General features: G+C 38.2%; 2 protein-coding genes across 3 annotated transcripts; both read left to right on the top strand.

Moving 5' to 3' along the window:
* The first annotated feature begins 1,513 nt into the window (after positions 1 to 1,513).
* Positions 1,514 to 3,206, top strand: LOC147179929 (ladderlectin-like). 2 transcript variants are annotated; one of them, XM_086066977.1, is made up of 7 exons: positions 1,514 to 1,591; positions 1,707 to 1,769; positions 1,862 to 1,880; positions 1,983 to 2,065; positions 2,156 to 2,290; positions 2,701 to 2,818; positions 2,919 to 3,206. In XM_086066977.1, the coding sequence occupies exons 2-7, from the start codon at positions 1,707 to 1,709 to the stop codon at positions 2,996 to 2,998; spliced, it is 498 nt and encodes a 165-aa protein (XP_085923103.1). In that variant the 5' UTR covers positions 1,514 to 1,591; the 3' UTR covers positions 2,999 to 3,206. The 2 variants fall into 2 exon arrangements, with proteins under 2 accessions (XP_085923103.1, XP_085923102.1); XM_086066976.1 differs by lacking the exon at positions 1,514 to 1,591 and having other exon boundaries at positions 1,622 to 1,769.
* Positions 3,207 to 11,079: 7,873 nt separating this feature from the next.
* On the top strand, positions 11,080 to 12,701 carry LOC147179928 (galactose-specific lectin nattectin-like). Its single transcript, XM_086066978.1, has 6 exons — positions 11,080 to 11,222; positions 11,316 to 11,340; positions 11,418 to 11,503; positions 11,631 to 11,765; positions 12,199 to 12,316; positions 12,457 to 12,701. The coding sequence occupies exons 1-6, from the start codon at positions 11,154 to 11,156 to the stop codon at positions 12,543 to 12,545; spliced, it is 522 nt and encodes a 173-aa protein (XP_085923104.1). The 5' UTR covers positions 11,080 to 11,153; the 3' UTR covers positions 12,546 to 12,701.
* Positions 12,702 to 12,981: the final 280 nt, after the last annotated feature.

The raw sequence follows: 12,981 nt of genomic DNA, 5'->3' as shown, positions 1-12,981 counted from the left end.
TGCAGAGCACTGTAATGTTGTTCTTGTTGGTTAAAAACTAGAAACAGAAAAAACTTGCAAAATGTTACTTGCTATCAAACAAATCAGTGCTTTTTGCCCGAATAATTGACATAATACAGGCAGACCACGAAGGTGGCGGGACCACATTTGATTTGCAGGCAGTGTTGAGAGCACACAAGGCCCCTGACGTCAAAACTTTCAAATCAATCAATGAAAAGAAGACAAAACAACACTTCCTGCTTTGCTTTTGAAGCCCAGATTTTTTGTGCAACAATGTTTGAAAATGACCCAACATTCGCTGTGCATCTGCAAACATCGACCCATTGTTTTCTTAATTTAATTCTTATGTCGCTGTTAATATTGATGGTTAAATGACAGCTGCTCTTTTTTTTTTTTTTTTTAAAGGACTTAGCAATTTGCCCAGTTCAAGAAACTGAATATGTAGCATACCAGCCGATCAGCTGATGCACACTGCTGGGTGTGCCATAATTGTCAACCTCCGCCCAAGCGAATCATCTAAGGTGTGTTTTGTGCTGTGACGTCCAAGTAATTAACACAGAAGCAAAAATAGTATGTCTTTTAAGCACGGGAGCGCCGCCCTGCTGACCTCGTTAAGGGTTGATGGCAATTAAGCAACACCTGTCAGCGAAGAATGGACGTCAAGAAGTTGCTTTGATGCTACGCCGCTTCATTTTCATTCACAAACATTTGACAAAAAAACAAGGTTAAAATCAAGACAAAGCTGATTCATGCGTATGCAAAAATGGTTGACTTTTTCGTCATGTCTTATCCCCCCCAAAAAAGGCAATTGAAATTGACTGAACAAGAATAAAAATTCTTTACACCGCCTTCTGCTCGGTCGCTTTTAGACTGCCAATCATTCTTTCTGCGGTCTAAAAATGTGCGACAAAAGAAAGAAAAGAACATACTTTGAAAATGATAATGGCTTCATTAAACTGGGAGGGCAGCATACCAAATAATTGTGTGGATGGGTGTGTCCCTTAATTAAGGAAGTAAGGGTTTAGCCACATGCCAAAGTGTGGAAGGTGTGGATTGCATTCATGAATAATGCTGACGTTACTCTGTTAAAATGATCAATTAAGTCTGGGGAACATTTCCCTGTATGCAGGTGCACCATCCTGCTTTTCATCGTGCGCCTATTATGTCACAAATCTATTTTTCGAAGAATCATTTAGTTGTGAAAAAATTGGAAATTAAACCCACGAGGGGCTTCAAACTGCTCCTTGGGGTGTTAAGATCAGGGGATGTTGGAAATATGTACCAACTGTGGACTTTTGAAACCCTTTGAGACTCTTTTGTGGTAAACAAAACAACATTCATTAACATTACATTCAGCATTTCCCAGATGCACATCATGTAAAAAATAAAATTATATTTATTTGATTAAAACACACACACACACACACACAGGCAGCTATCTTGAATGCCTCCCAAAATGTTGTTTGAGAACCCGTCCGATGTGTCATGTGACAAGACGATTACGGCGTTTAACATTCCAGGGCAGCGTCAACCCAGCGTATAAAAGGACTGCTCGCTGTCCTTCTCAGCATCAAGCGTCACTACTGCAAAGGTAACTTCCCGCAACTCAGCTGAACGCGAAACCGATTTCTTATCGTGATCCGATTGTAACCCCGATGGTCAAACGCACAAATGAATTTTTTTTTTATTCTTCTGTCATTGCACAGATGGCATCTGCTCTTCGCTCCTTGCTCCTCCTTTGCGGGATCTGCGGACTGTTGACCGGAGTTGTAAGTCAAAATCTCACCGAGCGACGTCAGTACATCTGCTATTGTGTTTGATCATCGTCAGTGATTTTCCGTCTTGCTTTCCTTCTCCGCAGTCCTGTCAAACCTTGAAAGGTTGGTGTCAATTTCATACTTGGATTCCTTCCTCACTTAGTTGTGAGGCAGAAGACTGAGCTGTTGCCTTTCCTACCTAAAAAGGCTAACATTGTGTTGCAGGTTACTGTCCCAAAGGCTGGACCCGGTTGAATGATCGCTGCTTCATCTACCAACATGACGAGAGATCCTTTTATGATGCAGAGGTCGGGAAGAGCGTCACACGTAGTTGCAACGCGGTACAGAAACGTGTTTACTGCTGTTTTAAACACTGTTTTCGCTTTTTTTCGCACCAGAGAGTCTGCAACATTCTTGGTGGGAATCTGGCCTCCATCACAAGTGACCTGGAAAACCAAGTGATCATTGAAATCATTCGGGAAGCCGCTGGTACTTTTGAAGACACCTGGATTGGATACCATGATGCAATCCTGGTAAAACCTTGATCAGTACAAACATCCTGAGTGAATCTCGTTCAGTCAAAAAAAATGTTGCCACATAGAACATGAATGTTTTGTCACCAGTTAAAATGAAAGCTGTGCAGTGTTGAAAAAAAATGAGGAATCATTTTGCGACACCTTCTGGTGGACACTTGTCAGATAGCAACTCCCTTTGGAGTTAAACTTTATAAATGCACTTTGCTTTCAAATTAAATACTTTTTTTTTTTTTTTTAAATATTACAATCACCTAATCTTGTTCAACATGTTCCTCCCTCCTTAGAATCTAGTATGATGTCAGACATCAGTTTCACGATGATCCTGTGGATTACCATGAGACAAACAAACATCAGATGAAAATCCAAACAGTTGTTATCTTGTGCTTCATTCACATTTTCTCTTCTAGGAGGATGACTTCATATGGACCGATGGCACTGCTGATACATACGAATCCTTTGCGGTTGGTCAACCAAATGATGCTGCTACCACAGAAACCCAGGACTGCGTGGACATTGATGACGCTGGTACCCCTCCCCCCCCCCCCCCCCCCCTTTTCTTTACGTTGTAGAAATGTAAGCAAATTCATTTTTCAGAGGATTTAATGTCACTTTTTTTTTCTTGCAGATGAACTATGGCACGATGACGAATGCGCGGATCTCAGCCCATATATTTGTGCCAAGAAAGTGCATGTCTTGAAACACTAATCAGTCCATCATATCCTCTTTCCTACCTTCTGGATGAGAACAAAATACTTCAGGGATTACTGTGTTGTTTTTCCAGGTCTATTCACCTATCCCTTTTTCTTTTTTTCCCTTCTTCTGTACCATTTAGCTGTTAATGGTTGTGGTCAGTCAAAAAAAAGTTTTATGCTTATCACTAATAAATGAAGGAACCTGTTTCTGCAATAACAAACATGTTTGCGTGCTTTTTGTTGTTCAGGCTTGGTTGGTTTGAAAATGAAGTAGCATTGAGATTGCGTGTGCAGTGTATAGAACTTGTTTCACGGACTATTACCACACTTTATTCAAGTGATACATTACATTCTGGTAGCACACATAAATAATTACGTACACAAAAACACATCACTGTTAATCTAATTTTAAAGTCTGACAATTAGTTGTACAAGCAGAATTTCACTTAATTCACTCGCAGCCATTTTCACTGAAGCAACCCCCTTCGCTCCCGGCTGTTTTACTGGATTTTGACTCATTTTGCAAGGTCCACAGAATATCGTGTTCTATTGCTACAAAAACATGGAACCTACCAAAAGAAAGATTAGAGTCTCTTCTTTCATCAGGAAAAAAAAAAGTATATTTCTATCTGTTTCCATTTTGCAGCAATTAGCATTAGAGTATCAGAATATAACCAGCTCAGTGGTCCAGTGTCCGCCCTGAGACTGGCAGGTCATGGGTTCAGTCCCCGGCTAGGTCATACCAAAAGCTATTAAAAATGGGACCTATTTTGCCTTCCCGCTTGACACTCAGCATTAAGGGTTGTAGTTGGGGAGTTAGATCACCAAATGATTCCCGAGCGTGGCTCCTGCTGCTGCTCACCGCTCCCTCAGGGGATGGGTCAAATGCGGAGAAATAATTTCGTCCCACTTAGGTGGGTGTGACAATCAGCGGTACTTTAACTTTAATATTTATAGTTTCATCATTATTCGCAAATCTGTTTAGAACTGTGGGGAAATCAGCTCGTTTGCAACATGGCCCTGACTGATCTCTTGTTCTCTGCTGCCACCTGCTGGCCGTTTTTTGTAATTACTACCATTGCTTCATCCGTTCTCTGCAGTTCAGAGGCTGCATCAAAGGCTTCTGTATGCTCTAGCCTATTAACCTATTAAAAAAAATAAAAACATTTAATACGTCTTTGGTACACTTAAAACATTTAAAATAGAACGTATATACGTTTTGGGGAACAAAAGAGTTAAATGTAGTGGCGCGGATGTCTTGGGCATCGTCATTACTCGCCAGTCTATTGTTTGTGTTTTGGGTCAGCCCATGTTGACGGCGGCCGGTCTGCTTCGAGAATGCACTTTGTGACGGGCATCAGAGAAGGAAGATTAAAAAATAGAAACAGACACATGCACACATACATGCACATAATATGCACGAACTGATTGTAGTTCTAGTAATCACTAATTAACGTTACCAAGGCTTTGGGGGGAGACATTGGCTATCACTTAAAAATACTCTACAAAATGTTTGAATAAAATTAATTTCAATGCTGGTAAATTAATTCCAATGACTGTAAATTATGGTTTTGAATAATAATAATTGTATATGTTGCAAATTTTATAAACAAATAAAGACATTTTTTTTCCAGATTAAAATTAGTGTCTGGCCTGCATTTAAAAGAAAAAGTAAAAAAAAAAGGTTATAGTAGTGTACTGTATAATTAGATAATTAACAGTTAAAAATCACATTCCATCTTTACAGTAACTCTTTACTACTGTAAATGTGATTAAATTAAATTCCAATGACTGTAAATTATGGTTTTGAATAATAATAATTGTATATGTTGCAAATTTTATAAACAAATAAAGTTGTTTGTTTTTTTCAGAGTAAAATTTGTGTTTGGCCTGCATTTAAACGAAAAAGAAAAAAAAGAGGTTACAGTAGTGTACTGTAAAATTAGGTAATTAACGGTTAAAAACCCCATTCCATCTTTACAGTAACTCTTTACTACTGTAAATGTGAAATCCAGTTCTGCTACTGCAACTTACTGTAAAAACCACTTGAAATGTTTAACAGTGTACTCTCAGGCACATAATACAAAAAAAGGCGATAGCTTAAATTAAACAAAGGAAAGTCTTGTTACACTGCCAACTACTACAGTCCAACAAAAGAAGAGCGACAGAAAAACTCGTCAGTGGTGGGGAAGTAGGCCTAAGCGGTCCAATAATAGACAGACCTGACACAACAAGCCCAAGATTGGGTCGCGCATGGCATCTTTTTGTTCAGGTAGGACAAGTCAAAATGCTGCGAGCTAGCGGGTGCTAACACCGATGTCGATACCAGATGTGATCGGGCTGCTAGATTGTATCGGGGTCGCCTACAGATGACGTCACGCTACAGGATTGGCTGGAAATTGTCTGTTTACAATTGTTCAATAAAGTTATATGAAAAAAATTGACGTTAAAACATTGGAAAGAAATTAATAAAAAGTCATTGAAATAACAAAATATATGGACTAAAATTGTAAAAATGTGAATAAACCTAAGAATAAAAAAGCAGGATATTTAAAGATTGAAGAAATAATCAAATAGATTGAAGCGCCTTCACGCTTGCCGGTGACGAAATGCGCGATTCACTTTAGTTAGGTTTATTTTTTAGCTGTTCACAAATCACAATATATCACAAAAACAGTCTTAAGGATAATAGGAACAATTACCATTCTAAATTGACAATATTTGTCATATTTCAGGCAATTCATTTGTCTCTTTATCATTTATTCAATCTATTTTATTATTTATTCAATACAGCGTTTATATTCTTAGGTTTATTTACGTTTTTACAATTTCAGTCCGTACATTTTGTTGTTTAAATTACATCTTTAGCTCATTCACTGCCAGCCTGGTAAAAAAATATTTTTGACGTCTATAGCCATCTTTGGCAGTGAATGTGTTAATATTTTCTTTCCAATGTTTGACGTCAACTGGATAATTTCCGGCCAATCCTGTAGCGTAACGTGTTTACGACTTTGACGGGACTCTCTTAAAGAGCACTCACACCCATGCACGCACGCACACACATACACACACACAAAAGAGCAATGATGATGACATGTTGACTCGGTAAGAACCAAATGGACAATGCTGAGCTTTTACTTTTTTTTTTTTTAAATACATGAAAACACAGACGCCATGTTGTTACCCTCGGCCACAGGGCGTGGCGTGCGCTCAAGTGTGTAGCCAATGAGCATGCCTACCGTTTTGCACGCAAAATAACTTTCTTTCACAAAATAGGTGTTAAGTTTCTGTTATATTTTCCCCTTATTTTATTTTTTAACCTTTGATGTTGACAAGCTGATAATAATATACGGAATACACAGCATGTATGAAACAGGCTAATACTAGTATATGGTATATTTTTACTGTACAGTGGTACCTCGGAGTTTGAACTTAATTCGTTCAATTCGTTCCTTCAGAATGTTCAAAGTCTGAATTGTTCAACCTCCGAAACATGTTTGCCCATAGGAAATAATTTAAATGCAATTAATCCGTTCCCAAGCTCCAAAAACAGAAAATTCCTATTTTAATTTATATTGATGTTTTTTACATTTACAGTATAGTACAGTATTCAAACAATAAAAAATACCTTAGCTTTTTGTTGTGGTGTGATGGCATCAGTGAATGATAAACGCTATGTTAATGCTAGCTTTAGTTCAGTGCTGAGTTTGTGTATTTTACATTGAGCAAATTGTTAGACTACTAAGCGGTCCTTGTGTGCATTGTTTAACGTCAGGCACGTTGTTGAACAGCTAAGGGGGGGTCCTCGTGCCAGTATTTACAACGGCGCGATAATCTCCTTCCCAATTCCACTGTGGTTCGTAGCACTGTATGTTTTTCTTTGCTGCCACTGGCACTGTTGTCTTTCTTTGGGCCCATGGCGAAGAAAATTGTCGTGGAAAAATCCAAATGCACTCGCGAATATGGAGCATTCACGATCTGACTGGAAATGAGCAGCGCATCGTCTCAACAACCGCAACGTGTGCATTCGGCATTGCTCGGCTTCGCTCGAATCCACTCGGCTACCCGTTTTCAAGGGACGTTCGGCTTAGCTTGCTTTGCTTGGGTGTTCGAACTCCGAAAATGAGTTCAAACTCCGAGGCATTTATTACTCCGATTTTTTGGTTGAAGTTCGAATTGTACGAGTTCCGAGACGTTCAAACTCCGAGGCTCCACTGTACGTGGATTTTGATTTTCAACTTTGTGAATGCTGGAAATGTATCATAATGTGTGTTCATACATAACACATAATATGTTCAAATAAGAGATCTGATGTACATGTATTTGCTTTACCTTCTGTCCTTGGCCTTGATATAACAAGCAAGATACTTGATAATAAAACCAATTTTTATGGTACCAATGAATCTATTACATTGTTTTGCACACCATGTTAATACTTGGGCGGGCCAAAGTAAACTAACCACCACCTAAGAAGTTCTCAAGAAAATTGAATAAAAATATTTTTTTTTAAAAAGAAAAAAAACTTGTCATGACCAGATATACCGCATGTAACATTAGTTCGCCAAGACGCAAGTAACAGAAATGAGAACCCCCCCCAAAAACAAGACAGCCCACCCACCCAAGTAGATTTAAAATATTTTAGATACACTTTATTATAACAGGTTCCTTTGTAATTTGTTTGTCATAATGAATTTTCGGTCCTAAATTCAAATGTGATTTCAGTTATAATTTTTTTAAATGTAATTTAATTTTAACTTTTATAAATCGTTTCCAATTGTGCATGTACAATATTTAGAACTTTTACTTACAACACAAAATCCAGAGTAACTAATTTCCATATTATGAGCCCTGTTTTATTAAGATTTTAAATTTATAATAATGTTATTTAAGTCCATTAACTTTGTACAGACTTATAATTAAATGTGGCGGCAGTGGCTCAGGGTGCAGAGATGGTCGTTCAGTAACCAGAAGGTCGGCTGTTCGATCCTCGCTCTCCCCAAGTCAGATGCCTTTGTGTCCTTGGGCAAGGCACTTCACACACATTGCCTCCAGTGCTACTCACACTGGTGTATGGAAGGTGCAAATGTTTGGTGGTGGTCGGAGGGGCCGTAGGCGCACACTGGCAGCCTCGCGTCCGTCAGCCTGCCTCAGCGCGCCTGTGGCTAATTTTTTTTTTTTTTCGTGCACTCACACACATATATGGTCTCCCAGACGGGGAAGCAAACTCAAGCCAACCTGCACCGAAGGCAAATGGCGGTAACCCCTCCGCCACCCGGAGCCCACTTAAGTAGCTTACCGCCACCACAGTGTGAACGTGTGAGTGCATGAATAATGTTACCACTCACATTGTAAAGCGTCTTTGAGTGTCTAGAAAAGCGCAATATAAGTTCAATGCATTATTATTAATCAAAATCAATTATGTTTTTATTTTCAATTATTACTCTTGATAAAAGGTCAAAGGCTGCATCGTGCACCTACTTCAAATCGTGTTGTTGTGCTTTACTTTGCACAACAATGAAATATTATTGACTTTGCAGTCCTCTCCTTTGACTTTCACTTCCTACAATTTCCTCCTCCGCGGGTCTCTCGGGACCGATGCATTACAATATCGCTGCCTGGTCGTTGTGAGCAACGCCATGCTGAGCAGCAAGGCATGATTGGAACATGGAAGTGGAAACACCTACTGCAAAACACTACGAAATCCCAACAGCAGGGTAACAAAATGGCGTCCACATGTCACGTGACCAGCATTCGACCAATCACAGCGTAGTGAAGGCGCAACAAATTATAACTGTATCAAAAAAAAGTGGCCTCGCATGGCGGCAAACCTGAATGGATACAATGGATGGGGTTTACTGTACAAAGAAGTTTGTCGAGATTCCACCCACTTTGCCAGGCGTTCCGCTTTTGTCTGGAACTTAATTGATAACACACCCAGTCATTAGACTCATAGTTCCTGTCTGCAACAAAGAAAGCATGACATGGCATTAAAGTGGTTGCTGGTTAATTGCAAGCCAGACCACAATCCTATCTGAGCAAACTTTTATGAAGTCGACCTTTTATAAGCCTTAACAACAACAATATGCATGAAGGTAATCCATTCTATTTGAACCTGTAAACACCTTACAACATGAACTTTACAGCTTTACAGACAGCTGTTGTTACATTTGAGAAATAATCATTGTCAAACAAGAAGAAGAAGATTATGGAAACGATAAAAACACTCTTTAAACACGGGAATGTACAAATTATAAAGCGTTTGGGGAATGGGGGATGGATTGGGAATAGTTTATGGTGACAATAGAGTGGCTTTTGGGGTGTAAATTTATTATAGTTAATAAAATAACTACAACTAAAATTTAAACACTTTGCTATTAATGACAGAATAAAATCAAAATGCTTTTACAAAAACGAAAAACGAAAATTAACTGAAACTCCATCTTATGTTTATAAAGCTAATAATGATTTGTCAATATCATATCAGTTTATTACACAAGAATTAGTGACTTTTATCTTGCACATGACATACAATCCATACATTAAAAAAAACTAAATAAATATGAATAATAAAACTCCTAAAATCTAAAATAAGGCATTTTCAAAAGAAAATAAGAAGTAAAGCTGTCAAACAATTACATTTTTTAATTAGATTAATCACATTTTAGAATTTTGATTAATCACGATTAATCGCTTAAAAAGCTTTTTACCAGCATTTTTTTGCCCACCAAATTTGAAGAGACTGCGTTATGTGTTAATTCTTTCGACATTTAATGTTAGGACGTCTTTAACATTTTTTGATCCATTGCACACACTCATGACATGAACACATATTCTGAATGTCATACGCAAACATTTATTAAATTTTACTTTAATGCATAGTTATGTTTATTGCTCAAACACAACCTGTGCTTAACCACCCGCTGACAAGTTAAAGGATCATCTGTGGTCGAAATTAATAGTGTGATTAATCTGCGTTAATACATGGTTAATGCAATATTTTGATGAGCTTTAAATTTGACAGTACTAATGGAAAGTAACAAACTTGCTCTCAAATAAGTTCAAACTAAGTGAATTTGAAAAAACAAACAAAATCAAAACGAAATACAAGTAGTCCTCAACTTACGAATACAATGGAAATTGTTTGTAAGTCAAATTTGTCTGTAAGCCGACACATCAAATTTTCAATTTAAAGTTCAAAATAAATTAATAAAATAAAAATTTAATTAATTAAAAAATAAAAATAAGTTAAAAATAAAAAAGGAAACAAATTATATACAGTATGTAATGTCTATATAGCACAAAAATCTTTTTTTTTTACAATTTTTTTATATTATTATTATTTTTTTAATTTATTTACAATAATAGGTGTATGAAGAGCCATGGCGCCATGGCTCCTGTGCCGTGCATCACCGGACAGCAAGGTAGAGGAATTGCGCAAATGTCGCGGTCCTGCTCGGCGGGGTTGTGGTAGAGAGGGGAACTACAGTACAGTACTGTATGTACCATAATGTATGATGTGGCGCACACTTAAAAATATTAACTTGCTTGGGCGGGTCAAGTTATTTTTTATTTATTTATATATATTTTTTGCGTGTGGGGGTTGATGTTATTCAGTTAGTGTTTGTGGATTAGGGAGGGTTAGTTGATAAGGGGTGGGGTTTGGGTAAAAAATAATCAATACTGGACTGATAGACCCGGGAAGTGTGAAGTGCAACACGCATGAACCCTCACCTGTTCTCGCAAATGATACTGAGTGGCCAAACTGCATCATTACATAAAGGCATTCATAGCCAGTGACTCACTTTGATGCAAGACCACCTTCCCCCCAGACAGCAGCTGTTGATTGAATTTGTAATTGTTCAATTGTATTGTCACAATTGTGTGAATTTGGAGAAATCATTACATACTGAACCCAGCTGGTAGCATGTGACATGAAATTCAACATTCCAAAGAGTACCAACCCAACGTATAAAACGGATGCTCTTCATCATCTTCAGCATTCAGCTTTGAGACTGCAAAGGTAAGATTTTATTAATTTGGGATCTGGGTTTTTTTCACCTCTGACCCTGTCTTTTTTTTTATTTTATTCTGACACATAATCAAATTATAAACCTGATTATTAACCACAAAAATGCAAACCAGTAGGAAACAATAATCCGAGTCATTTTATGATTGCACAGATGGCTCGTCTTCACCTGTTGATCGTCCTTTGCGGGATTGTTGCGCTGACCCGAGCTGTAAGTCCAAATATGACTCCGCGGCTCTTTTTGAAAGTTTTGTTTTGCTCTCTGAATTCAACTTTGTGCTCTTCTTCTTTGTAATCTTCGCAGAGGAACGACATGAGCGGAAAAAGCAGTAAGTCGCCGTGATTAGTTCCTACTCAAATTTGACATTACTACAGAATTATTCGAAGTTCAACAATTGTGTTGCAGACAATCACTGTCCCAAAGGCTGGACTCAGTTGGACACGTACTGCTACATCTACGAACCTTATCCCAGGCAATTTCTAGATGCAGAGGTATATCGGAGCACTTTCACAAAGTAGTTGCGTTAACAGTTTACACTTATTCGAATGCCTGTTAATGCCGACATTCATTCTCTTGTGAATACTCATCATTTGCCAATCTTCTCCCCGCCCCCATCAGAGAGTCTGCAACATTCTTGGCGGGAATCTGGTCTCGATCAACAGTCTCAAGGAACATGCGCTGGTTGTTGAGCTGATTCGCGAGGGGGCTGGTTCTGTCGTCGACACCTGGATTGGACTCCACGATGCAATTACGGTGAAGCATTGAGCAGTGCAAAACTTCTGATTGACAGTGACACATAGAAAATGACACACATTGTCAGCAACTTCAAGGAAGTAAGTGTTTTTGCCGTAGCAGTTTTAGGAGTTCATGAGAGGAGAAACTAGTGCCTTGGCACATGTCCCGCCAGACATGTGAAGAGGTTGTTCAATATTTACAGCAAAAATTTAAAACTGATGTCAATTCATTCACACATCATAATAACCTCAATTCCCAAACATTTTGTATCGTGTGCTTCACGTTGCTAGCTCAGTCTTGAGATTGACTCATGATTCAATTGTGACGTTGTCTTACAGGAAGGCAATTTGTCCAAACATTATAATAATGCTAAGTTATTAGCGAACATTTTTCTCATGCTGGCCCAGTCTTTAGTTGTGATTCGTTACTAAAATGTAACTTTGTCTTACAGGAAGACGATTTTGTATGGACCGATGGCGAAGTTGTGAATTTCAGAAATTTTGGTGCAACCCAGCCTGACAACGGCGGTGTTGGGGTCGAAGCAGACTGTGTAGAGATTGAGGCCGATGGTTCGTATGCTTAACTATTATTATGGAGGAGAATTGTGTGGATCTGAATATTTGATGAAATGTTTTCTCATATTGTATGAACATGTACTGATTTTTAATATGTGAAATTGGCAAGTCAAAACTTGTGTGTTTTCTTACAGATGAGTTGTGGGATGATGACGAGTGCAGTGATGAAAACCCATTTGTTTGCATCAGACCCTTGGAGAAGGACGATGAGGATTGCCATTAATCAGCCAGCTTCCCATCATATATTCTATAAATATCTTAACTCTGACATCTGTGGTATCGTTCAATGCTAATTATTGTGTTTGTCACTTGTTCATGATTAAGCTAATTTCGATGGGTGTTACTTCAATAAACTACTAAGTTTTTCTAAGCAGAAGAATGTTTTAGTGTTATTCCTTTCCCTTTGCACCAATGTGAGAATTTATTACCGAATGGTAGTCGTGCAAGAAAAAACAAAATTGTTATTTTGTTGATTTTTTTCACAGGTCAAGCTCAGTAGCTATCCTCATTCGCCTGATGAATACACCTACAAAATTTGCCGCTTCCACATAATTGCATTCAGTTTGTATTCACAATTTGTATAGTGTCCCAACTTTTGGGGAATTGGGTTTATATATATATATATGTAAACTTCAGCACAATGACATATGAGGTAGCAC

The sequence above is a fragment of the Leptonotus elevatus genome, chromosome 2 (assembly GCF_054856555.1).
Source record: "Leptonotus elevatus isolate MCC_2025b chromosome 2, RoL_Lele_1.0, whole genome shotgun sequence".
Taxonomy (NCBI): Eukaryota; Metazoa; Chordata; class Actinopteri; order Syngnathiformes; family Syngnathidae; genus Leptonotus; species Leptonotus elevatus.
The sequence above is the reverse complement of the archived record's forward strand: the minus strand, read 5'-3'. Positions and strand labels throughout refer to the sequence as shown.